The sequence below is a fragment of the Mastomys coucha genome, unplaced genomic scaffold, assembly GCF_008632895.1.
Source record: "Mastomys coucha isolate ucsf_1 unplaced genomic scaffold, UCSF_Mcou_1 pScaffold23, whole genome shotgun sequence".
In the NCBI taxonomy this organism is placed as follows: Eukaryota; Metazoa; Chordata; class Mammalia; order Rodentia; family Muridae; genus Mastomys; species Mastomys coucha.
The window spans coordinates 109,654,336-109,681,626 of NW_022196906.1; the positions used below are offsets into that span (position 1 = coordinate 109,654,336).

The 27,291-nt window shown below is 45.5% G+C and overlaps 1 protein-coding gene across 5 annotated transcripts in view; it reads left to right on the top strand.

The window, feature by feature from the left end:
• Positions 1-7,145: 7,145 nt before the first annotated feature.
• Positions 7,146-27,291, top strand: part of Gadl1 (glutamate decarboxylase like 1) — a 179,552-nt gene continuing 159,406 nt past the window's right edge. For 2 of the 5 annotated variants that reach the window (XR_004111808.1, XM_031345360.1), the window contains exons 1-2: positions 7,156-7,248; positions 7,512-7,702. Coding sequence is in view for 1 of the 5 variants with exons in the window: in XM_031345360.1 (XP_031201220.1) it covers positions 7,666-7,702 (37 nt within the window). In the remaining 4 variants the exon portion in view is untranslated. Of the gene's footprint in view, positions 7,249-7,511; positions 7,703-8,487; positions 8,528-27,291 lie in introns of those variants that run through there. The other 3 variants (XM_031345362.1, XM_031345361.1, XM_031345363.1) reach the window with 3 other exon arrangements.

The following is a 27,291-nucleotide window of genomic DNA, read 5'->3' on the forward strand; positions in this document are numbered from 1 at the left end:
AGAGACCCCGACATCTTGCCCCCTTCTCTGACTTGCCACTTTGTCTGCCCCTCAATTGGACATCATTGTTTTGGATTAAAAGTATAAAACTGGGGTTGGAGAGATGTCTCAGCAGTTAAGAGCACTGACTGCTTTTCCAGAGGTTCTGAGTTCAATTCCCAGAAACCACATGGTGGCTCACAACGGATTGTAATGGGACCTGGTGCTCTCCTTTGGTGTATCTGAAGAGAGTGACAATGTACTCATATAAATACAACAAGCGAATCTTTTTTTTTTTTTAAGTATAAAAAGGATTCCAGCCAGAAGGATTAAAGGTGTGTACTAACAGCATATCTCCATTCCAGCCAGATCATAGACCTAGAAGGTCTTTGGATGTGATCAGAGTAGCCATGTTGCTAGATTAAAATTCCTCTACAGTGATAGCCAAAGAAAACCTCTCTATAGACTGCTTCCACTCTGGTGGCTATGTGACATCTGACCTGGCTTTCTGGTGTAAAATTTCAGGGTTGGACTCTAGGTGAGACCATCTCCTATCTAGAATCTTCATCTGTCCTGGGAAGTACAAATGAATGACTTGGTTAATAATGTGCCATCGTCTTTTTTGTTGTTGTTAGTATTGGAGGGAATGTTGGAGACCTTTCTGTCATGGAGCATGTAAGTAAAGCAAATCAATGCCAGCTGGCTTCTGAAGTCATCCTGTAACATGGGGCTGTTATGGCACAGGGATGTGGGATGTAGCTTCATAAGGCTGGACTTTTCTTCCAGGATCATGTGCTGTGTCACTGAATTGAACTGTATGTAAGGAATAAGCTATTTCTTTTCCTCCTGCCCCTCCCCATCCTCCTCCTCCTCTTCTTCCACCTGCTTCTCCTCCTCCTCCTCTTCTTCCACCTGCTTCTCCTCCTCCTCCTCTTCTTCCACCTGCTTCTCCTCCTCCTCCTCCTCCTCCTCCTCCTCCCTTTCCTCTTCCCCCTCCTCCCCCCCTTTTCTTCCTCCTCCTTTTTTGTGTGTAGTTTCCAAATGCCCACTTTTTGGAAACGCCAGATTACTACTTACATGTGAGGACGAGACAAGCCATGAGATGATCTGTAACTAAAGACTCTGAGTAATACAGTTCAGTTTTACACATTGTCAGACATCCCCAGGCAACATAGCACAAGTCAGAAATATGAGTATCATGCCACATTTTACATAAAAGGAAAGCATCAATAAACTTCAAAACGTACCAAATTCATCTGTCTCTTAAGATACGGCTGTTAGAAAGCTGCGATGAATGGTTTTAGAAAATGAGCCTTAGTTCATGGTACTCTGCTGTTACACGGGGCTTCTCATTTTCAGAAGGTGTTGGGGGCTACCCTGAGTGACCAGCAACACATAGCATGGTCATGTTCCCTAAGGAATGGTCGCTGTGCAGATTGGATACCTTCTCCTGAGTTCGCGGCTTTGTGTAGGGAAGCACGGAAGTTTAAGACTTGGGTTTGGCTGCCTTATTTCCCTTCCCAGTGTGTGTGTGTGTGTGTGTGTGTGTGTGTGTGTGTGTGTGTGTGTGTGTGTGTGTGTGTGTGTGTGTGTGTGTGTGTGTGTGTGTGTGTGTGTGTGTGTGTGTGTGTGTGTGTGTATGTGTGTGTGTGTGTGTGTGTGTATGTGTGTATGTGTGTGTGTGTGTGTGTGTGTGTGTTTTAAATGGCATACATTTTAATTTTTTCCCCAAAGCAGTGTTTATATTCTGGCTGTGATGTTCTACTTCTGTGGTTTGGTCAAGTGAACACCACAGCTACAAAGGCAGAAGATGAGAGTGAATTTTTACTGGGAAGGGAAGTTCTCAAGCCCAACAGCAGCTTTTCCTTTGATTTGATCTAAATGTATAGTAAGGTGTGATGATTATAGATGACTAGGAGTGTTAAATTGAAATACACATGGTGGAGCATACCGAGACAGCCTTGGGTTGCCCATCTAGAGGGCCGTGGTTGTAAACAAGGCTATTTCTGGTTCCTAATGGGCAGAAGGCAGGGGTGCTGTTTGGGATCTGGGAGCACAGGGTCCCCAAAGCAGTAGTCAGGAGGATTTAAGGTCTCAATAGCACTAAGGTGCTCCCAGCTTGGTTCCAAAATTAGGTGTCCAATCTTTTCCAATATTTGTGTGCATAGACTGTTCTGCTAACTACATTCTGAAAATCAAGATAAGAAACTTTGCCACTGTAGCCATAGGAGGTACAGTCTCTGTCTATAGAGGCCTCACTAAATTTGGTATTGTTCCAATAAATGCCAATGATAGCATTTAATCCCAGGCTAAACCTGGGCTTGGTTTCCACTAAACCGTTTTGTGATTTTTACTCTTTATCAACTAGATTTCAACCATCTAGGAGATGTGGCTCGGGATGGGTCTGTAAGGGAGGGGAGATTTAATTGGTTAGAGAAAGACTACACTGTCCCAGGGACCTGCCCTGGCCTTTAGAAATTAATGGTGCGAGGTGGGACAGAGAGTTGGACAAAGGCCAAATACTGATGAGCTTTGGCTTTATAATTTTATCTTACTATTTTGTACTAATAAGCACTGGCTTCTTTTCTCTTACTATATTGTACTAATAAATGCTGGTTTCTTTCCTCTCTAGTTCAAGGGCCTCTTACTGGAAAGGTGAGTGGCTTGGAACTCATTGCTCTCTGTGAATCAGAGAGAAAAGAAAGAAAGAAAAAAAGAAAGTCATTTAAACAGATAAGACACACAGTTGCTTGAGTGCACACGCACGTATGCACACACACACACACACACACACACACACACACACACACACACACACTACTTGGGCCCAACCACCTGTCTCATCAACTCCACAAATGTTAATGCATGCTTATACACATACACATGTACCTATGCATGTATGATATACATACATATAGACAAACAGATTTATACATATATACATTTGGTGGATAGAGCAGAATCCCCAAGCCACACTTCTTATATCTTCTTAGACAATAGTTCTTTAGAAAATTGCCTCATAGATAAAATTATACAAAAGGGGAGCTACAGGAGGATGTTGATAGTAAATTCAAAGCAGTGATTCATTCTATAAGCTCATTATAAGTTCAAAGCAACAGTTTCACGTGGCCTTGCTTTGTCATAGTGCACAGCTGTGGCTTCATCCTTGGACCTGACCTAGAGTGAATGTTTTGCCTTGTCTCAAGCCTATTTCTCTTTTTGGTGTAATTGTGAAAGCCCATTTTCTTCCTTATCATCCAGCCTTTACTTACTATTCTATGAAGAGTGGGCATATTCTATTCTTGATTCTAACCTTACTACATCTTTCTGGCAAAACAACCATCTCCTTGCATTTTCTTCATCAAATTATTTGATCAATTCAGGAATTCTATAAAGCCATTAATTCATCTAAACAGTATTAATTCATGAAAGTTCATCTTCATGTTGATTTGCAGGGAATTGGCCCAATAGGGTGGCTGATGCCCAGGAATCATTAGGCTATGGAATATTGACAGGAAAGGCATATCAATAGCAAGACTCAATACTGGGATGAAGTCTCCAAGGACCGTGCATTCTTAGCGCTCACTCATCACAGGCCGTGCAAAACAGTGGCCCATCCAAAAAACTTGCTTACATGCCTTTCATCTTTCCTAGATGGCTTCTGACAACTCTGAGTTTGGGCAACATCATCCCACGGTGTGGAGTCATGGGATGAATGCCAAGGATGAGTGAGCTGGGCACCAGCATTCATCTCTGACTGCTTCCTGACTGCAGATGCAACACGACCAGCTTCCCCCACACTCTCACCACGTGTCTTCCTCACTGTTATTGACGGTACCACCTCAGAATGTGAGCCAAATAACTCCTTCCTGACTGCAGATGCAACATGACCAGCTTCCCCCACACTCTCACCACGTGTCTTCCTCACTGTTATTGACGGTACCACCTCAGAATGTGAGCCAAATGACTCCTTATCCTTTTTTACATTGCCCTGGGCTTGATATTTTGCCACAGCAAGCAGAACTATAATTAATATATTTTCTCATTTCTGCCATCTGAGTTTTCCCATTCTTTCCTCTCCCTGATGGCCTGTGGGGTAGACTATATTCTTATTCACAAACATGCACATTCAGGGTGGGTTATCTCTCCTCAATGAATCCTCTCTGAAAACTCTTTTACAAAACATCCAGAGGTGTATCTCCTAGGTGATTATAAATCTTCTCTGAGGGAAGATTATCAGTATCTTCCAATCCTGCTCTTGTCAGGTTTGGCCACATGGCTTTACCCAATAAACTAGAAACATCTGATATTATCCAGGACAATGTATGGCCACAGCCTGTTTTGCTGGAATATTTTCCTTCTGTCTTTAATGATCACTTTGTGTTTCAGAGAGCCTCGTGGCTGAGCAATGGAATTCATCAGATATGCATAATGATATTTAACAAAGAAATCTTGGTTAGTTTCAGAGTTTACCTCTAAGTCATTCTCATGACTGACAGCTTCCAGATCAACTGAACTGGACACTTCTACCATAGTATCTAAGTTGGCATCTTGTCAATTAACTGTGTACACATGGACTCTCATGCTGGTAATCCACTCTTACAGATCAAGGGCCAACGAAGGTATTCTGTTACTGTTTGCTCTAAAATGAGACATTCTGTTAAAGCTCATCAAATAGGCCAACTTACAAAGGCTCAGGAAGATCCTGAATCTTACAGGCTCACAAGGCCCATTCCCAAGATTATAGAGGCTGTGCATCTCTTAGCGAGTGGAGACCCTCCCATGTCAACTGTGTAGCTGCAAGTCTACAGGAAGTCCCTGGGATACAGCTTTTTTGAGCTATCCATGCTGGGGTAGAGTTTTCAGTAACATGACTGATTTTGAACCACTTCAGCTCCTGCAAGTAATTGCACATTCACATTCCTGTAAGCTCATTGGTCACTGAGCTAGAATTGTGTGGAATCTTTTCTTTGTTCTGTCATCAATTACCTCCTTGGGGTGAATGGACATTTGCTCATATCTCAGTAAAAGACACACAATGGATGGAGATTGGAGGTATGGGAGGTCTTATTCTAGGTCTGGATGCATATCATAATAAAAGTAGTTCTTGTTTTGTTTTTAGGGAGTAGAGATGTGGCTTAGTAGGCAAAGCATGTACTTCCCTTCCAGAGAATCCCAGTGAGATTCTTAGCACCTAAGTCAAGCGCTTTACAACCAACCATCTGGAGCTGCCTCTCCAGAGGGATCTGACATATGTCCCTGTCCTCCCTCCACAGGCGCCCAAGTCTCATGATCATGCTCCCCCCCCCACAGGCACCGGAGTCTCATGATCACGACCCCCCCCCGAACACACATAATTAGGAATAATAAACATTAAATGGTATTTAAAGTGGTTTTTGTTTTGTTTTAACAAATGAATGTCTGATCATCAGATAAATAATTGTCTCCATTGCCCGCTGGCTCTAAGAATCATGATCAATGAATGCCAAGGGCTTTTAATAGATCAATATCTTCTCTCAAATCCCATGGCCAATGAGTAGGGTTTGTTTTTTCCATGTGAAGTCAGATCCTGATAGGATTTCATGGAGTCCAGGCTGGTCTGCAACCCTCTGTATAATTTAGGACAGCCTTGAACTTCTGAGCCTTTCCCTCCCGAGTTTAAGCAGCGAGGGCTCTTGGGTCAAGCCCCAGGTTCCTTACATGTGAGGGGATTACCTAGCAGCTGAGCTACATCTCAGGCCCTTGTCAGTATTTTTCTCAGTGGAGTTATCGAATTTAACTTCAGAAATTCTTAATAGTGCTTCTATCACTGGTCTGAGTCCTTTCTTTAAAGTAAAACTCAATATGTCAATAAAGAGGTGAAACACACAGAATCTTTCTAAACCCCACTTTAAGTATCTACCACTCTGTGGACTTGGTACATTAGAAGCCATCAGCTTTGTTAGGTACAAGGTCTCACTCACTATTTGCTAAAGGAGGTAGAATGTACCACTCCACAGGAAATGACACCAGGCTTCTAGTCAACGTGGGATTTTTGTGTTAGGCCATCTGGGACAGAATTACCAGTGTAACTCCAGGTGTAGCTGTCGCCACATGCCTTGATGTAACATTAGCTGATGCTTCCTATGATGTCCACAGTATGAGTTAAAAAGCATTAAGGAGACCAGGCTGGCCTCGAACTCAGAAATCCGCCTGCCTCTGCCTCCCAAGTGCTGGGATTAAAGGCATGGGCGGAGGCCAGCCTGGTCTACAGAGTGAGTTCCAGGACAGCCAGGGCTACACAGAGAAACCCTGTCTGGAAAAACAAAACAAAACAAAACAAAACAAAGCAAAACAAAATTATTAAGGAGAATTCAACTTTAAACAAAACACGTGCTGGAGGAATGACAAAGAAGAAAAAAAAAGCACCCGCTGATTAAAATTAAATTTACAGAAGGAACATGGCAGAGATAAAGCCTGCAGAGATTGGAGGCATCTATCAGAGAGCAAACTTTCATCTATAGATCAGGTGAACGTTAGAGTTTTCTAATACATCACTTTGTTTCCTTCGGTGATGGTTCATCCTCGCATCTTCTCGACTAGATTTCCTATCAATTACATCAGTATATTTAGGAGATATCTTTCCTGGGTGTGTTGGTGAGGGTTTTTTCAGAGAGGTTTAACTTAGGGAAAATGCGGCCCTGAATGGGGGCGGTACCAGCTCAGGGGCGGGGGGGGGCGCTGGGGGGCACTCATAGACTCAAAAACAGAAAGCTGAGAACCAGCTTTCATCTGTTTTCTCTTCCACACTGTGCATGCAGTGTGACCAGCAGCCTCACACTCCTGCTGCCCTCCCTCCTCCTCCGGGATAGACTGGTACCCTCTTGGAAACATGAGCCTAAATAAACTCCTCCTCCCCTACCTTGGTCCGTGTGTTGTCCCAGCAAAGAGATAAGCAGCTAATACAGTTGCGATCCTGGAACAAACAGCTGGCCACTTCGCCTTCCCCAAACTTAGAATATTGTAGCAGCAACAGGTTGAAGTCAGGGAAGGAAAAACCGATTCATTTGTACAACTTTTAAACGCCAGGGCAGTCCCGAATGAATGGGCCCAGCAGCTGCCTTAAAATAGGTTCCCAGAATGCACCAGGGACAAGCAGTATCGAATTTACCTTGAGACCGGTGTGTCCGGCTCAGACCCTGCAAGAAAGAGCTGTTGCTCTACTCCTATCAGTGGAAAGCTGAGAGGCAGGAGGATTGCTGAGAGTTCGTGGCCAGCCTGAGCTACATAGTGAGTTCCAGGGCTGAGTCAGACTGACTCAAAAACAAACAAAAACAGAGGAATGGGGGTGGAGAGACGAAATAAAAACAGTAGGTGGACTGCGGGGGGTGAGGGGGTCACTAGGACCTGGCCCACTGCCTTGCTGCCCCTACCTTCCCCTGGGGCTGATGGGGCTTCTATGCCTGTCCCAATGACACGCCCCTGGCACCTACTCCCCACCTTCCAGACAGGGCGGAGGGACGCTGGCCCTGGCTCAAACTGTGTCTTCTTAGAGAGCCCCAGGCTGCCTCCGGAGGCGGGCGCTCCAGCCTGGGTGGCAAGGCAGAGCAGTGGCGGGCTTGTCCTGGTCCCTAGTGTCTCTGCCTGCACCTGTGCGATCCAGAACGGAGCCCCGCTGCAGCCCCAGCAGAGAAGCCAGGAGCCGAGATGAGCCACGCCTGCGACCGCCAGGGTGACAGCCAAGGTAACCAGCTTATCTCCCTGGCCTTCAGTGTCCTGCAGCTGCTAGTTGGTTAACCCAGGGGACAGCAGGCAGGCGATTTCCTCCTTCTTAAGCAGAAACGTTGTGTCAGAAACCCTCATTTTCGCAGACTTTTGCATTTTTTCTAGGTCTTTCCTGTTGATTCTAGAGTTAACTTTTGTGGGGCACTTTCGGGAGCGGGGATGAAATATCGTGCTAACGAAGGCTTTTTGCTTGGCATTTGCTCTGCTGCATGAGCTCAGAGTCAGGGTGCCAGCGCTTTCCCAGAAAGAATGACAGCTCAGCCTCTGCTTTGGGACAGGGATTGCACAGGCTCAGTGTGCTACCTCCATCCACCAGGTCATTAGCCCACGGGCAACCTAATGTGCTTGGGATCATAACTGGAGTTTTTGTTGTTTAATGATGAGCCGGGTCTTTGTAACTCAGCTGTCATTTGGTTCTGTATCGTTACGGTAGTATTTACTAAGTTTTTTTAGGGAAGGACCTGGGACTATTTTCTACATGTGATAACATGCAGTAGCCAGTCACCACTGACCTACAACGGTCTAAGCATGTTCTAATTAATCATTGCCAGAGACCTCAGGCTGGACCCCTAGCTTTGTGGGACCCCAAGCATCTGGCTCCCCTTTGAAAGGTCGTTATTGTTCAGATTCTCAGTAACTGGCAAGTTGTTGACCTTTTAGGAGCCCTCCTCCAGGAATAACTCCTCTCTGTACGAGACCCTCTGGGAAGGCACTGAGCAGGGCTTAATGAGGCCTCCTTGGATTTGAAAACCTCCCCTTGGTCTTCCATTCTTCAGGTAGTCAGGTAACCGTGCCAGGGGGCCCCAAGGATCAGCCACATTCAGAGTTGGGTATTTTGTTCAGTGACTAGCCAGGCAAGGACTCTTGTGCAGGAAGGAACCTTGTTCAATTTCATCTGCTGCCTCTTGCTGCTCCAAGGTGAGTGTCTAACAGCACAGCCTCCTCTCCATACACTTTACACATGATCTCTCTGTGTCTCTGTCTCTGTCTCCTTTCCTCTCTCTCTCCCTCTCTCTCTCTCCCTTCCTCCCTCCCTCCCTCTCTCCTCTCTCCTCTCCCTCTTTCTCTCTCTCTTTCTCCCTCTCTTTCCCTCCCTCCTGCATTCTCTCCCTCCCTCCCTCCCTCCCTCTCTCCTCCCTCCCTCTCTCCTCTCTCTCCTCTCTCTCTCTCTCTCTCTCTCTCTCTCTCTCTCTCTCTCTCTCTGTATGTGCAAGTGCATACGGATGGAAATGTGGAGGCCATAAATCAACCTTGGGGTGCTTTTTTCTCAGGAGATGTCTTCCTTGTTTTCTTTTTTTTCTTTTTTCTTTTTCTCTTTTGGTTTTTTAAGACAGGGTTTCTCTGTGTAGCCCTGGCTGTCTTGGAACTCACTCTGTAGACCAGGCTGGCCTCGAACTCAGAAATCTGCCTGCCTCTGCCTCCCAAGTGCTGGGATTAAAGGCGTGGGCCACCACTGCCTGGCAGTCCTCCTTGTTTTCTGAGACAGTGTGCCTTACATTGTCTTACAGATCTCCAAGTGAATTCAAGTATCCAGCATGCCCAAGAGACTATTGTCTCTAGCTCTCCAGCTCTGAGATCACAGTATATACATATATTTATATATATAACATGTATATATATATGTGTGTGTGTGTATATGTATATATATGGTGTTACATGTAAAATATTTTATATATATGTATAATAAAATTTTTATCTATTCTGGGGAGTGAATTTGGGCCTCATTCTTACAAGGCAAGCATTTTGCCTACTGAAAGGTCTCTCTCCATGTCCGTCTTCATCTTTTGTGTAGCTCAGTCTGGCCTCAGATTCTTGTATCACTAAGAAAGACCTAGGTCTTCTAACCCTCCATCTTTTACCTCCCAAGTCCTCACTGCTGGGCAAGTGCCCTCCCAACTGAGCAACATCCTTAGCCTCCTTAACTTGAAATCTGAATTCCTGACAGACCAGAAGGATTAAGTCGTAGTCTGTCTTGGTGTCCCAGAGCAGGTGATCAAATGATAACATGGTTAATGGCCCTGAGTTGCACCATAAGCTTGGTATGGCATCTTCAACAGGTACAGGATCTGCTGGTCAGACCTCATACAGCCTCAAGTATTTATGAGACAATAGTGCAGAGTGACATTTGATAACTAGACTGAATGATGATGCTCATGCTTTTCAACTCCTATTGACTGACTGTATGTAATAGACCTGTCCATTATGCCAAAAGGCCGTAAGGAATCCTAGCACAGATAAAGAAATCTTGTTCCTTCTCATATTCTGATAGATATTATGATCTAGTCATCTTGCATCCAGGAAATTTATATTGAACTCCACTGCATTTATTAACACTGAAAGATTCTTTTTACTCAAATTCTAATTCTCCCTATTGGATACCACCACCACCCATGCGCTGCTGTGTGACTCCATTTGATTATTGTTGAAAATATGTTTACAATGGAAATCTGATTCCCACGTTAGTGGGATGGGTGGCAATCTTTTTCTGCTCTGTTGAATGCCACTTGCCTGTGTTGGGATAAGGCTGGCAGACAGAGATGTTGTAATGAAATTGAAACTTTGATGTTTGATAACAAGACTCTCTCTCTCTCTCTCTTTCTCTCTCTCTAGTGAGAGACTTACTTTTTCTTCCTTCCCCTTTAAATTTTATTTATTTTATTTTGTGTTTTGATGTTTGCTTACATGTCTGTGTGTAGCCTGTGTGTGTCTAGTACCCACAGTGGGTGGAAGAACATTAAATCCTCTGGCTTTGGGATTCCAGATGATTGGTTGTAAGACCCCAGGTGGGTCCTAGAAATCACCCTTCTCCCCATTTCTGGAAGAGCAGCCAGTACTTTTGACTACTGATCCATCTCTCCAGCCCTGTTTCAGGAGTAGTCGACATTTGACTTTGCTGGACCACGTTCATCTCAAAGTTGCTGTGAGAACTGTGAAATCCAGCTTGAATATTATTACCAAAAGCACTGTCAGTATTTTAACTACCTTTGCAATCAATTTTGTTTTGGACTACACTCACAGCTATCCTGGGGTGCATGTGTCCCAGGACCTCCCTGGTTGGACCTCCCTGAATGAAACCCAACCTGGGAAAAATCCAGCATGTGGCCAATGATCCAAGCCACCAGGATCATCTCATCTAAGCCCATTAGTAAGATGATAGGAAGGAAGCTGTTATGTATGCAAATGGTAACTCAGGGTGTGCACCTGAGGGTTCTAAGTGTGCACATCCTAGCTGCAAACCTCTGACTCTGCAGGGCAGTAAAGGGAGCAGATCACCTAAGGTGGCATCCATCCCTTGCCTGCCTCTCACGGAGCATAAGAAGAGCTCCGGAGAGGACCCTGGTCTACAACTCTCATTTCATGGAAAGGGCAGCTTTGGGGGGTGGGAAAGATGCAAGATGTGTGGGGACAGGTAGACTGGGTGCCGCTCCTTTGGGAGAACCTTCTGGTTGCCGAGCATGATAGATAAGTTGGTTCTGAGGTAGGGCACATTCTGTAATAGTCCCACGCTCAGGGTAGGCTCACAGAGATTGTTCCTCTTGACCATGTCCAGCCGTTGACCGGTCCAGCCCTATGTCTTGACTGGTCCAGCCCTAGGGTAGTACTCTGGGAACACTACCAGCCGTTCTCCTGGGGTAACTGTAGGAATGGAGGGAAGAGAAGAAGGCATGAAAAGTTCTCTGGCCCACGGTCTTTTCAGATTCCATGCCCCTGGATATATGGCTAGAGTCCCGTGAACCTCAGTGTCTCCGTGCTTGTGTGTGTGTGTGTCTGGAAACATGTATTCAGAGTTCAGAAGTCAAGTTCAGGTGCCATTTCTCTTTGCTGCTCTCTACCTTATTTTGACACAGGCTTGGTTACTGGTCTGGAACTCACCAATTGGCTAGACTGGCCAGCCAGCCTCAGGGAATTTCCCATCTTCCCGTCACCATACTTGATATTACTTTACATAGGTTCTGGAGATCAGACTCCCATTCATAATGCAAACACCTTATGAACTGAGCCCCCTCCCTACCCAAGACTTCATTTCTTATCTGATAAAGAGGGATAAAAACACCCACTACTGAAGATAATTGTTGACAATCAGGAAAAACAGAGAGGGTGTAGCAGCAGTGGGATTCGCACACGTAGACATCTCCTATCCAGAGGTTGCAAGAGGAGTTAAGAAAGTTAGTTGTTGAGAGCTAGGAGAACTGACCCATGTTGCTAATTGCTTGGTGCCACTGCGCTCCTGGGCACTCTGCTGCAGCCTGCTGCCTTGTCACATCAGCCCGCACACATTTGGAAACTGCTGGTGAGCTCTGTTGTCTGGGTTTTCAGAAGGGCTGAGAGGATACTTCATACCTTGGAGCAGAGCGGAAGAGTGAACTCAGTCAGGTGACTGTTGGGAAAGTGGTTTCCCAGAAGCAACTTTGTCTGTGGAACTTCAGCAGAAGGGGGCTCCTGATACAGCTAGCTTCCAGCGCTGTACCCCTGCTCTGAGTAACTAGCGAGTGCCGGATCACCCACACCACTTCTCTTTGAAGTGTTTGTAACTGCCTCTCCCCCTGACTCCCTCACCTCTAACTCTCCTGAGGCCTGAGAATGGGGACCGTTTACAAGCTTTGCATTGCCAGCACCTCACCAAATGCAGGTGCGCGCGCGGTAGGCATGTGCATCCAGAGTGGACTCGCTTGCTGAAATGAAGGAGTAAGATGGGACTGAGGGCTGGGGCTGAAGCTCCTTTGCCAGCGCACTTGGCATTCTGGTTCTGATTCCTAGCACCACCTAAAACATAACAGTGATTCTAGCTGGATGGAAGGGGTTAAGGTTATCCTAAGCTATAGTGAGTTAAAGGCCAGCCTGAGTTAGGCACGACCCTGTCTCATGGGGGGAAACAAGAAGTGACAGTAGATGGCTTCAGGTAATGCTGCGTAGTTCCTGAGGCAGTTCTCCCTGTTTGTTGTCACATTTAAAATTTGAACATGTATTTCCTTTTTTTTTTTTCTCCTTGGAGTTATTCACAGCAGGAGAATTATATACGTCTTTACACATGAAACAATAGTCATGATTTCAAAATCTCGAGTTCACATACAGTCACGTGGCTTAACCAAGCTGTGCTGGAGTAATAAGATATCATTTGAATGCATTCTAATCTTGGGGGTTGGTGGTGGTGGTTAGATCTCATGCAAGGTTTAAGGCAGATCAGTGGCAAAGGCTCGAACCCAGGTCACTCATCTGGGGAGTAGGTACCCTTCAAGCTCTCTTGTCCTTCAGAGCCTAAGGGGCTGGCTTTGCTCTTGTAAGGCAGTAGCCCCGTGCCTTAAATGCACGCTTTGAAGGGTGTGGGTCACAGCACTAGCCACTGCGCTCTCAGGTGATCCTCTCAGCTGACTTTGCTGAACTTGACCTCTTAATTATTTTTGAACATTTCATTTCCGACTTCCTAGTGACACAAAATAGCACATCAGTCTGGAGTGGTGGCTCCAGTCTGTAATCCCAGCGCTTAGGAGACAGAAGCGAGGGAATCCAGGATTCAAGGTCATCTTCAGCTATATAAGGAATTCAAGGACAACTTGGGCTAAATAAGGCCCTGTGTCAAACACACACACACACACACACACATACACACACACACACGAGAGAGAGAGAGAGAGAGAGAGAGAGAGAGAGAGAGAGAGAGAGAGAGAGAGAGAGAGAGAAACTGCTTTTTAAAACTGATGGGTAATTAAAAAGAAACTGAAGTCAGAAAAACCGGTCAAAGCCAGCAAGTAAGCACACTAATTTTCCAGCCATTTGTCATCTTGACTGCCCGATTCTGCCGGCCTCACAGTTAAGGGGACCTTTGTCTTCCCACTGCCCTAAACATTCCTTCTTCAGTGATGTGGACATTTTATGACGGTTCAGGAATGCTTGATCTGTAACTGTTTCCTCTCTGTTTGGGGCCTGAGCCTGAGTGTTTTAAAGCCACCACAGCTGAGGGCCAGTTCTCTTCAGTTCTCCTTGGCAAAGCTGCCAGACTGTGCTTCGGGATCCTGGCTTATAGCAGAGCCTGGCCTCAGAGTTCTGTCTGGGAAAGGTTAGGAGACACAGGGACACCTAGCGTTGGCTGGTGCTCTGCGCATGCTCAGCTCACCCTCTCTAACTATTGCTCTGATTATCACCAGTAGACGATTATCACCAGTAGACGCTTATCGTGGAGGCTGCGATGAGCCATAGCAATGCTGAGGCTGCGATGAGCCATAGCAACGCTACCTTTCCTGAGAACCAGTGCCTGACTTTTACTGCCTGCTGAGAGCTCTGGGTACTGACCTTGTTCTTTAAAAACCTCACTCTCTTCCCCTCATTCCCTTGAGGCGGGCTTTCTCACTGAATCTCAAAGGAGGCCCATAGACCCTGTGACCCTGTCTCTGCCCACCCCACTCACCCCACTTCACCTATCCCCATAACCAGGCCCAGCTTTTTACATGGGTAAAGAAGATTTGAATTCCACTCTTTCTGCTTGCACAGTGAGCATTCTTACCCATGGAACTCTCTCCAGCTTCCCTCTCTGCTCCTCTGTGTCTCATGCTATGGCAAGCTCTGGGGTTGCCTCCTGAATGATGGATGGCAAGAAGGTGGCTCGTGTCAGGAATTCTGCAGTAGAATACATTACATTCAGCTGGCTCTCAGAACAGCTGCATCTGAGGGGTTCAGCATTCTTTGTCTCCCTCCCCTCTCTCCCCTTCCCTCCTCTCTCTGAGAATCTCGTAGACATTGTTATCCTAACTCCCTATCTTTTCCAGACTCTGTCCCCTGTCTATCATAGAACTGTAACTCCTATACCCTCTATGGCTCCTCCTGGGAGATGCCCTGTATGGCTTCTTCAGACCCCCAGGTGCTGGGATTCACAATTAGCAACCCTCCCTTCACCTTCTGTGTATAGAAATGTGTTCACTGTACCATTTCCTCTGCACATGGCTGGCCTCCTGGCTCAGGTACACTCTTGAAGTTCTGGAAATTGGCACAAAAATCATCCTCCCTGTCAGGCATATTAGACAATCAAGCGTCTTATTAAATGGCTCATGTTCAGCTCCTCATTTTTTTTCCATTAATTTCATTAAGCTTTAGAGCAAGATAGTTAAAATGCATGCTTTCATTTGCTGATTATTTTAAATAGTACTAATGGGATGTATTATGGAGGTAATTTTGCAGAGTTTTGATATTTTCAGATTTTGTGGCTCTTGTTCAAAAGTTCTCAAATATTTCTTATAGTTTGTTTTTGAACTTTTTCATTAAAATTTAAAGCAATTATCTTTTTCCCTTCCCACTCCATAGTAATAGTAAAATGTTGGTATGCATTAAATATTTAGCATTAGGGACTCTGTTGAAAAATGCAAATGCTGAGTTATTTAAATTACAGCAGATTGCAAACAGTACGCGTGATAAGAGTCCAGTCTGTTGAGAAGGAATGACCCATTTCTACAAGTGCAGCTGAGGTTGACGGATACATTCCCAAGTGCAGCTGAGGTTGATGGAGACATGCCCAAGTGCAGCTGAGGTTGATGGAGACATGCCCAAGTGCAGCTGAGGTTGATGGAGACATGCCCAAGTGCAGCTGAGGTTGACAGAGACATGCCTGGGAACTTAGAACCAGGGCTGAGACTGGGTTAAAAGAGGACTTATCTTAGTTTCTTCTACTAATTTGTATTTCTGGAAGTGAATCCCCACTACTAGTACCAAAAATTAAGAGAAAAAAAAAGACTGTTTGGAGGCAAAGGCTGGGGGTTGTGTTTGGAGGCGAAGGCTGGGGGTTCTGCTCTGCGTGGATGTTTTTCTCATTCATTTGAAATCAGCCTTACCAGCTATGTTCTTTCCGGCCTGGTTACACTTTCTCTCACAAGCATGGATGTCATCTCTGTTGTTAAACAACAGGCTTCCATTGGCTTCGGAAATTTATCCTAATTAATTCTCAGGACTCAACATTTACGGCCTTTCAGTGTTTGTTATCATAAATGAGACAGGGAGAAACAACCGGGTGAAAATTAATTAAAACCACAGAAAACAATCCAGGAAGGGGGGCCTGCCATCCGGGAGAAAGATCAGCAATGTTTCAGGCACAGGGAAGAGTTGACAAGCTGCCTAGAGTGACCAGTTCCTGGAAATCCAGCCAATACAAACATTGAGATTCTGGACAGATGGCACTTTGGCCACACCCCCATACTTTTATTTATTTTTTCTTATTTATTGTATATGTACATGCATCCACAAGTATATGAGTACATACACATGTGTGCAATGGGGCACAGGTGAAGAGATCAGAGAGTGACTTTTACTCAGTCCTCTCCTACCATGTGGATCCTGGGGATCAGATGCAGATCTGTGCCTTCTCACTGGCCCGTGGGCATTTTTTCACCTGTCATTTTGCTGGTGGGAGAACAGTAGCAGTTGTTAGTGCGGTCAGTGTTGGGGCTGTGAGCAGAACAGGAGGTGAGGCCCTTGAGGGAGGTTCACCAGCACAGTGGGAGTCTGAGCAGGAGGTGAGGCCCTTGAGGGAGGTTCACCAGCACAGTGGGAGTCTGCCTACAGGGATGGGCAATGCTCCTTATCTCATGGATATGATGCTGGCTGAGGAGACCAAGTGGAGACCAATCTTTTCCACTCAGTGTAGCTCTGGGGAGCTCAGAGGTTGTAGACTGACTGAAGGCAAGCAGGCAGCTCTGTAGTTTACAGCAGTCTGTCTACCTTTGGAACTCTTGGAGCTGGCTCTTGGAGTAGCCGTATCTAGACCTTCCAGGTTCTCTCCAAAGCTCTTCTCAGACATTTCTACCCACCCACCCCCAACTCTTCATCCCTCCTTCCATCTCAGACAAGAGCCTCCTTCTCTACTCACTGTGCAAATGTTTATTGAGTTGGATGAATAAATAAGTGCACATCTCTTTAGGAAGCAGGTTTTAAATATGGTTTCTTTTGACTAAGCCCTTCCAAGCAAAGAGCAAATGCAGTGAAGAATGAGGTTGGAAGAGCTTTGAGTTCGGTGACTCTTAACAGAGCAAAAGGTTTGACTTGGCTGACACTTCCTGTTCAGAAACACACACACACACACACACACACACACACACACACACACACACACATATGAAGAATATTTTTTTAAGACAGTGGATGTGGCACCTCTCCAGGAGCTTCTGGGAAGGTCTTTTATTTACCTCCTGTGGCCCAAAGAAACCCAGGCTAATCCCACCCCTGATCCTGCTACCCCTGATTTTCAGGTCACACTACACACAGCTACAACTGCTCATTTCTCTGGGAAAGGCATTGCACAGGGGTTTGGCATGATGCTGTCTTGATGAGCAAGATAACACCACTTGGCACACTTTCTGACTCTGTTGTTTCTCAAATATGGATTACTATCTCTTGTTTTGGTGGTTCAACCCACAGAACACTGGGCTGTACACAATGCCAGTTTGTTTCTCACAAGTCCACCACAGGAGGAATCTGTATGCGTCTGCTGCACCAACATTGCTCGGCCAATTCCATCTTCTCCACTCTTAAAAATATCAGATAAGAAGTTTCCATCGAAGGCATAATTAAAATGGAGCAATAATTTATGTGAATGTTGGCATCTATAATTGCAATTCTTGTTCATGATTTGAAGTAACTGATAACGTTTTATGACCAAGTTACAGGAAAATGCCAGCTTTCTGCTTGTATCACAGACTGGGCATGCACCTTGTCTCTCCCTGGGGGAGGATGGTGCCAGTATTTTCTCTCTTTCGGTCTTTCTACTTTTAAGGATTGTATGTGTGTGTGTGTGTGTGTGTGTGTGTGTGTGTTTGCACACAGGGGTGGAGATGTCCATATAAGTATCTTTTATTTACCTGGTGTAATTGTTGTCTTGGACGCTGACTGCTGAATACACTCACCCTTTCTAAATCTTTCTGAACTCTGGCTGGCTGGTTCAACTCAGCTTTTCTGGCCCAAACTCCTCTCCAGACTGACCGATTCAATCTGGCTTCTCTCTGCTTCTGTCTGAATTGTTCTGTGTGACCTCAAACTAACTCTGGCAATCTGTTTTTTTTTTTTAAGATTTATTTATTTATTTTATGTATGTGAGTACACACTGTAGCTGTACAGATAGTTGTGAGCCTTCATCTGGTTGTTGGGAATTGACTTTTAGGACCTCTGTTCATTCTGGTAGACCCTGTAGAGACTGGTAGACCAGTCTCTGCTTGCTCTGGCCCAAAGATTTATTTATTATTATCAATAAGTACTCTGTATCTGTCTTCAGGTGTACCAGAAGAAGGCATCAGATCTCATTACGGGTGGTGTGAGCCATCATGTGGTTGCTGGGATTTGAACTTTGCTCTTATTTGCTGAGCCATCTCACCAGCCCTTCTGGCACTCTGTTTTAATCTCCCATCTCCTTCTCCTTGTCTGGTTTGTTCTGTCTTCACTGCAGTCTGTCTCTGTTAAACAGTCTCTGACTCATTCTGTCAAATCTTTCTGCCATTCATTAGACATCTCTTTTAAACATGGATGCTTCCATCTGAAAATGAACCTTACTTCCATTGTTTGGAATTAAAGATGTGTCCTAAGGGCATGTCTTCATTCTAGCTGGATCACATAGACCTAGAAGGTTTTAGATGTGATCCCTTGACAGAGCAACCATATTGCTGAATTAAAATTCCTCTATATGCATGTGACTATGTGTGAGTGTGTGCACATGAGTGCAGGTGTTCATGTGTGTCTGTGTGTGGTTCTATGCACATGAGTGCAGGTGTCCATGTTTGTCTGTGTGTGGGTGTGTGTACACCAGTACAAGTGTCCAATCCTCTGGAGCTGAGATAACAGTTGGGAGCAGCCCTATGCAGGTGATAGGAACCTAACTTGGGTCTTCTAGGACAAGTGCTCTTCGCCCCTGTGCCGCCTCTCCAGCCCCTCCTTTGCAATCTTCACTTTCACTCTTCTCATCAGCAGTAGAGAGAGAGGGTCATTAACATAGCTGGCAGCTGGGTGACTCACTCTGATGAATGCCTCTTTCACACTGTGAGTGAGTGTGAAAGAGGCAGTGTAAAGGCTTCACCAAGATACAGGTTACAGCCACGAACTTGGCTTACTTGAGATTCTAATTCAGTTCTTCGTTTACTTGCAGAATGGTTGAATCCATACTATGATCCAGTTTGAAAGCACATCCATGCCCAGGACACTGACATTTATCACATGCTTCTTCTGCAGCACCTCTCTGGCTCTCTGCATGCAGCTCACCTCTCTGCCTCAGAGAGATTATGATCTTTGTAGGCAGAAAACAAAGAGGAAGGAGAGGACTGTTTAGATTCTCGGGCAGTCAAAAAAAAACGGGCCTTTCAAGCAAGTTGATGGCTTCATAAGGCAGGCGGTTGCCTTGAGGCAGAGCTTTCTAAACAATTCTATTTTCCCTGCACAAGACACCAGGCCTAAAGGGCAAAATCATAGTTGGCTCAGAGTGCAAAGAGAGTCTAGTGTGTGTTGAAAGGTTATCTGTGAGGCCAAGGGCAAGATACGGGGAGTGTCGATAAGTCTGAGGAACATCTCCACTTGTGGAATAAAGTGTGTGTGTGGGGGGACTGTTTGTTACACACTCTCCATTCCCTATCCCATCATCTGAGATTAAGTCATCCTGAACATTTGGTTTCTATGGTGTCCTGTGGACACACAGAAGGCAATTGTGAGGGTTCATCTTCACTGTCAAATTGGCAAGATTTAGAATCACCATGGAAATCTGCCTCTGGGTGTGTTTGTGTGGGAGTGTCTAGATTGGATTATTTGAGGTGAGAAGGCCCACCTTGAAAGTAGGTGGCCTCACCCCCTGGGCTGGAGTTCTGGACTGTATAAGAAGGAGAAAGAGCTGAGTGTAGGCATTCCTTCCTTCCTTCTTCCTGCCTGGATGCAACATGACCAACTGCTTCATACTCCTGACACCATGACTTCCCCATCATGATGGACTGTGCCTCAAACTGTGTGCCCCAATATAGCCTTCCTCTCTCCCTCTCTCCCTTCCTCCCTCCCTCCCTCCTTCCCTCCCTCCCTCCTTCCCTCTCTCCCTCCCTCCCTCCTTCCCTCCCTTCTTCCCTCCTTCCTTCCCTCTCTCCCTCCTTCCCTTCCTCCCTTCCTCTGCCCTTCCTTCCTTCCCTTCCTCCTCCCCTCCTTCCCTTCTTCTCTCCTTCCCTCCCTTCCTTAAATTGCTGTGGTTAGCTGTTTTGTCATAGCAATAAGAAAAGTGACTGATACAGAAATGCAGACCATTTCCTCATGGAAGAGGTCACCTGATAACCTTGTCAGTGGTAATGTCCTCTGAAGAGGGATGGAGAGGGAGGCCTGCCTTGAGGTCCTCAAGGTGACTCAGATAAGTCACTTACCATGTGACCTTCCAAAGCCCTTCTCTGAGGAGAGTGAAGGCAAAGAGGAATGGGGAGTCAGGGGTTGTCATGTAAGCCCACCAAGGTTCTTAAAGATCAGGCCAGGGGGCCTTCTTCCACAAAAGAGGGTAAATGGTCATGAGATAGAAACCTGAGATTCCTGCTACTTTACCCCTTGTTTATTTCCCTCTTAGCTATGTGCAACTTTGTTCAAGCTACATGTGGTCTCATGGTCTTAAGAGGTGACAGAGTGACACAGCTGTTTAGGGCTCATCCGTGTACCTATAAGCAATCCCTCATTCTTATCTCACCTATAATTTAAGCCCAGTACACCTACTGAGTCAAAAAGATAGACTTGATTGGAATCGTGGTGTTGGTCCATTATTGACGTTTGCCAGGGTATCCCAGGAAAGTTTAGACCAACACAGCTCAACCTTTCAACATTTTCAGAGTTGTTTTCATCAGCTCTCCAGTTAAGATGGTACCAGCTGTTATGCCCAGAGGGCTCACAAAGGTGGAAGCTGTAGAAAGCCACCTCTGCTTACCCTTCTATCCTATAACCAAAGCAACTAGCATTACCTAGGACTGAGAGAGAGTGTCTGGAATTTTATCTGAGGTTCTAATGACCCTCCATGTCCTGCCTTCTTTGAGGGAAGGTCAACAGACTCAACTTTGCTGAAGGTCTCTTCTTGGTGGTCACAGTTGTTCTGATCCAGATGACAATGAATGTAAGGCTTGGGTGACAGTGTTCCTCGAGGCCATGTGTGATGGCTCACACCTATAAGCCCAGCACTCAGGAGGCATAGGCAGGAACAGTGCTCTGAGTATGAAGCCAGCATGGTCTAAATAGTAAGACTTCATCTCAAAACACATCAAAACCCTAAAATGCTATAATTTTGTTATACAACTAAAAATTTCCTTGGGCTTTACCCATAAGATCATTGTTTGGCTAATGATATATAATGTAGAGGATGTGTTTAGTTGAAAGTACCCTTCACCCAGAGAAATGCAAGTACATGAAACACCTGCATTCCAGAATATGTGGATATTGTTAGGGCATGTGCTTAAACAAACAAAAAAATAACCTGTAAAATGCTGATAAAAACTACATGTATTTTCTTTGTTCTTTCTTTCCTGCATTCATGCCATGGTGTACATGTAGAGGTCAAAGGACAAGTTATGGAAGTCAGTTCTCTGTTTCTCCTGTGTGGGTCCTTAGAATAGATCGAAGGAACTTATGTCATCAACCTTGCAGCAGACAGCTTTACCTGCCGAGTCAGCTATAGAGTTTCTATTTGATTCCACTAGCACTTTACAGTTTTTTTTTTGAGGGGGGAGACTAAGCATTTTAGCACCTACAAGCTTCTTAAAGCTAAATGTTGCAACCCTCTAAATCACTTGGTGCTAGCAAAGCCATTGTTAGGTACTAACGTCCATTTTGTGGGCCAGGGATGTAACTCAGTTGGCTGTGTGCTTACCTAGCATTGACCCTAGCACCGCCAGAAACTGTGCTTGTGATCCCAAGAACTCAGAAAGTAGAGCCAGAACCATCAGAAGTTCAAAGGTCAACCTTGGCTACAGCCTGAGCTATAAGAGACCCTGTCTCGACAAGAAACAAACAAAACTGGAGATTTAACTACAGTGATAGAAAATCTTGAATTTCCCCACTGTTCTTTCTGCCTGTGAAATATAACATGAAGGACTCCTTTTGTGGTTTTTAACAAACAAGATCTTTCCAGTTCAGCACTGGGAGTGATCTGCCTCAGATTGTGTATTGACTTACAGAATCAACTCAAACTTAACTGGTATTTTATGCTATTTCTGTTCTTCTTTCAGATGTGATTTGAACCAAATTAAAAAAAAAAAAAAGCCACGCAGACAGCATCCCCCCTTTGTGCATTCTCACTCCAGAGTGTTCTATTATGCCATTACCCAGCTTTATTTTAGTACCTAATTTGTATGAAGTCGTGATGGAGGAGAAAGAAAATCTATGAAAAATTGAATTTTGTAATGCTAGCCAGTGTCCCTATTTTTCAAGTTGATGGCACAACAAAAGAGAATTTCAGAAAGTAATTGTGGAATGGAAGGTGGATGCCCAGAAGTGTTCAATACAGCGTGTCAGCTCAGCACTTAATTGTTCTTCTGTTGTTTTGTGGGAGAAGCCACGGGGGTTTAGTGGGAAGGAATGAGACATTGTGATCAGTCATTGTCTGAACAGTGGCTCTGAATGTACTGTGTCAGCTGGACGTGCTCTACGAAGGGTAACTGACCTCGCTGCTCCTCGTTCCTGGATTCACAAAACTGGGTATATTACCTTCTTCCCAAAGATTTGTCCAAAATTATGTAAGAGTGTCTATACGGTTCATGGTGTGATAGTTTTAACTGTCAACTTGGCAAATTCTAGAATCACCTGGGAAGACAGTCACATTGAGAAGTTGCCTCTTTCGGGCTGGCCCATGATACTGTTGGTGAGGTATTGTCTTGATTACCTTAATTGGTGTGGGAAAAGCCCAGCTTTGAAAGTAGGCCGTGCCTTTCCCTTCGAGGGGCTCCAGACCATAGAAGGAGAGAGAAAGCTGAGTACCAAGCATGCGTGGATTCATTTCTCTCTGCTCTCAACTGTAGAGTGACTACATGCCTGCCTTGACTACCCCACAAGGAGGCACTGGCATCTTGAGATTGTGAGCTTAAGCCAACCTTCCTTCACCACCTTGTCTTTTATTGAGGGAGTTCTACCACAACAACAGAAACCAAATCCAAAAAACTGGCATTCAAGGAACAGGATCTCTTTGCTAGACTTGGCTTTCCTAGGGGTAGGCTGGGAAGAAAGGATGTCCCTGTGAAGGGAGTGGCTAGCAAACACATTGGGAAGCTAGGTTTCACTGTGAATTCAGGAAACCGAACCCTCCTGGCTAACCCGACACTTGTGACGTCAGTAGGCCAATGGAGCCTGTTGCTCTCCCTATTGCCCTAGTCAGACTCCTGAAAAGAAAATATGAAGGTGGTGGGGCCCATTCACTAAGTGACTCACTATTGGCTTTAGACTTCCAAGATCCTAGGGTCCTAACAAATAACCAAAAAATTCATGGAGGTATATTCTAGATGGACTCAAACTTACACAGGAGTAGGTCTCCATCGATGGATCACCCAGGACAGTGTCTTGGTATCTGCTATGGAGTGTTTCAGGAACACTTCTCAACATCAGGGAAACTCCAGCAGCATATGGCTGTCTCATAGAACTCCTGCCTTTACCACACAGGGGGACCAGTGACCGCATCACCACCAATAGCTTCACCAGTGCCAGCTTGGTGATTCTCTTGGTGATGAATATTTTCCAGTATTTGAACTTTCTGTGGAGTTAAGGCAGATCCTGGGCAGACTCTTCTCCTCAGGTCTCCCTTAGCAATTCAGCTCCAGACTCATAGCTGAATCTACCATTCAAGACCACCTGAGCAGAGCGCTCCATCCTTTGAGGGCAGCTTAGAGTTTGTTAAAGAGAAGTCACATTGCCATTCCAAGCAGTTTCTCAGTGAATTTCTCAAAGACATACTCAAGAATGCTGAGAAAGAGCTTTGGTAAGCTGCACTTCCTGCGTGTGAGGTTGGCCACACGTGGCTGCATGTGCACCGGCATGTGTACGGAGGTGTAGAAGAGCTAAGAGTAAGTATGCTCGTCTCACTACAAGATGACACATCAAAGCCCTCAACAGGGAGCAGAGTCCTGGGTGCAGATGATGTCACATCACAGTTAATCAACAGATCATGCAAATGAGGCACCCATTTATAGCATTTACTTAAATTTTCATTTAAATTGCTGGTTAAGTGGAATACATTTTAAATCCCGAAGTCAACACTTCAGCGAATTGGTTTTAAAACTAGATATTAAATTGCAGCACGTTGCAATTTTGTACGTACTTCCAGGATAATTGCTTATTGCTTTAAGAGTACAAAATACGTGTCCACGTAGTTAAGTGCAGTTGATGAGACACGGGCAGTAATATCTTTTGAGGGTCTTTTGTGGGCAGGGGGCAGCAGAATACAGTCCTTTTAAGTGCATTTATTTAGTATGTGCTTGTGTGTACATGTTTTGTGTTCAAGGCCACGCAAGTACACAGCCAATGTGTGGCAGTTAGATGGCAACTTTTAGGAGTCTGTCATCTGCTTCCACCTTGCTAAGGGTGGGTCTCCTTCCTGCCGCAGCATGGCTCACTCCAGGCTAGCTGGCTCGTGGACTTCCAGCTAATTCTCCCATTTCCTGCTCCCATCTCAGTGGGAATGCCGGAGTGACTGATGCCTACAGTTGCATCCACATGTGGTTCTGGTGTTTGGACTCAGCTCACCAGGCCTGGACAGCAATTTACCTGGCAAGCCATCCTCTGGGTTCTCAGAGTTAAGGTCCCTGGTCTCAGGCTGCCTGGCTTGCTCTAGCCTCACCACTTCCTAGCTGTGTCACTTGGTCAATTCCTTTCCATTCTCTCGCTTCTGTTTCCATGTCTGGGAAATCAGGGGTAACAAGGAGTCCCCATAATGAAGACTCCATGTAAGCCATGTAGAACCTTGCTTCATACCCAGTTTATTACAAGTAACCAGTCAGTACTAACTGCTACTATGGTTAAACGCAGGGGTATTTTGTTAGCTTTATGTATTACTACAACTATTAAATCTCATGAATGAAGTTACCCAGTCAGATTGAAGCCAGGGCTTGCCTTGCTTTTCTGTCTGGCCATGTTTTTCTAGGCTCTTCTCTAAGATTTTACACTGTTCTCAATGATGTCCAATGTATGGAATTGTATGGGTATGTATGGGGGGATGTTAAAAAACAAACAAACAAACAAACAAAGCAGAATCTACCTAAACAAAACAAAGAACAACAAAAATAAACCAAAATACCACAGAACTGGGTGGCCTCCACGTTTTAGCCTGAAAATAGAGAGGAATTCTGATTTTCCTGAGTGTCCGCTTGGCAGTGTAGAACTATTTGGCTTTAACTTTCCTTAGTGGGAACTGGCCACAGAACCAAGTTTCTCAGGATGTAAGTCATGGTTCTCTAGTTCCACAGAACATGAACTTGGCTCCTCCTTGCTCAAAGGGGGAGTTTTGTGTGTGTGTGTGTGGGGGGGGTGTAGGCTCAGGAAAGCTCACAGGCCTGGAGAGATGTAAATAAAGTGGTTATAGCACTTAGAGGAGCTGTTGGGACTCAGAGGTCCCACGGGAGGGAGCCTTGATTTAAAGGAGCTGCCAAGGCCGTGCCCTAGGGGAAGGGTGGAGTGTGGCCAGCTGGAGTGCTGGGGCAGACAGAAGTTCAGGGTTTCAAAGACCATTAAGAAGTAAAGCTGGAGAGATGGCTCAGCCGTTAAAGGCTAGGCTCACAACCAAAAATATAAGACGCAAAGGTGCAGGGCAGATTTGATGACCTGAGCTGAATCCTAAGAGCCCATGCAAAGGTAAAAGGAAAGATCCAGCTTCACAAAGACATCTGTGATCTCCACATACACACTGTGATCTGTGCACACCGCGGTCTTACACACCCGACTTCCAATAATAAATAAACAAACAAATAATTTTTTAATAGCATTAAGGGAACAGTGGTGGTGTGGGTGAGCATGGCCCCCAGAGGAGCACATATATTTGAATGCTTGGTCCCCAGTTGATAGACTTGTTCAGGAAGGATTATGAGGTGTGGCCTTGTTGGAGGTGGTGCACCACTGAGTGTGGGCTTTACAGTTTCAAAAGCTCAAGCTATTCCCAACTCCCCCCCCCCCCTTGTGATATGGATCAAGATGTGAGCTCTCAGGTCAAACCCCATGTCTGCCAGCCTGGGACCATGCTCCACGGCCTCATAAATGGACTCTAGCCCTCTGAAAGTGTATTTATTTCCAAATAAATCTTTCTTCTATAAACTACCTTAGTCATGGTGCCTTATTACAGTGACAGGAAAAGTAAGACAGAAACCAACATGAATATTTGTCCTGGCTAGTTCTGTGTTAACTTGACTCAAGCTAGAGTCACCTGAAAGGATGACGCCTCGCTTGAGAAGATGCCTCCATAAGATCCAGCTGTAGGGCATTTTCTTAATTAATGATTGACCAGGGAGGGGCTAGCCTATTGTGGGTGGGGCCATCCCTGGGCTGATGTCCCGAGTTCTGTAAGGAAGCAGGCTGAGCCAGCCACGATGAGCAAGCCAGTAAGCAGCATCCTTCCGTGGCCTCAGCATCAGCTCCTGCCTCCAGGTTCAGCTTCAGTCCCTGCCCTTGCAAGCTGATGATGAATTATTATGTGGAATGGTGAGTGAACTAAACCCTTTCCTCCCCACATTGCTTCTGGTCATGGTGTTTCATCGCAGCAACAGCAACTAAAACAGCACTCATTCCGTTCAGTCTTAAATCTCAAAACATGATAGGGTTCTCCTGAAGCGAAGGGAATCTAGAGCGCTAGAAATTCAGGTGCACAGGAAGGAAGGTGAGGAGCCAGAGCATTCAAGAAGGAAAGCCCCAGAAAGCTCAGTACTCCTGAGAAGTCAGAATTATGGAATATTAGAGGGAAGGCAGAATGAGGCAGCTTCCAAAAATATTCCATCATGCCCTGCTGCTGCTGAGCCAAGGTAGAACATAGGATCCATGGACAGGTCTCCAGCCTGATGGAGCAGGAGGAGGTGAACGTCACTGGATGTAACGTGCAGTCTGCTGTGGAGCTCACTCTGAAGATGCTCTCTAGAGCTGAGGGGCTGATCACCAGAGCAGTCCTTGAGGTTTACAGGTGGCATAGTGGAGGGGGGCGGTTTAGGAGGCTTCCTGTCACAGTGACAGCTGAGAAAGGCAGTACTGATTGCAGATTGACAAGTAAAGCATTCGTCCTTAAGCCGTATCAATAACCGTCTCTCCTTCGAAGAACAGAAGGTCACCTAATCGCTCGCCCGATGTCCCAAGCTCCATGAGAAGCAAACCATAAGGAAGCAGGCTTGCAATGTCGTTCTCAATTGATAGTGTGCTTGCCTAGCATGAAGCCCCGGGATCAACCCATAGCATTGAAGGACCTGGGAGTTATGGTCCATACTGTAATCATGGTCCGTGTTCCATAACTGTAATCTCAGCACTCGGGACATGAGGGCAGAGGGGCAGAAGTTCAAAGTTATCCTTGGCTATATAATAGATGGAGGTAGCCTTAGATGCATAGGGCCTGTGTAAAAGGCGGGGGGG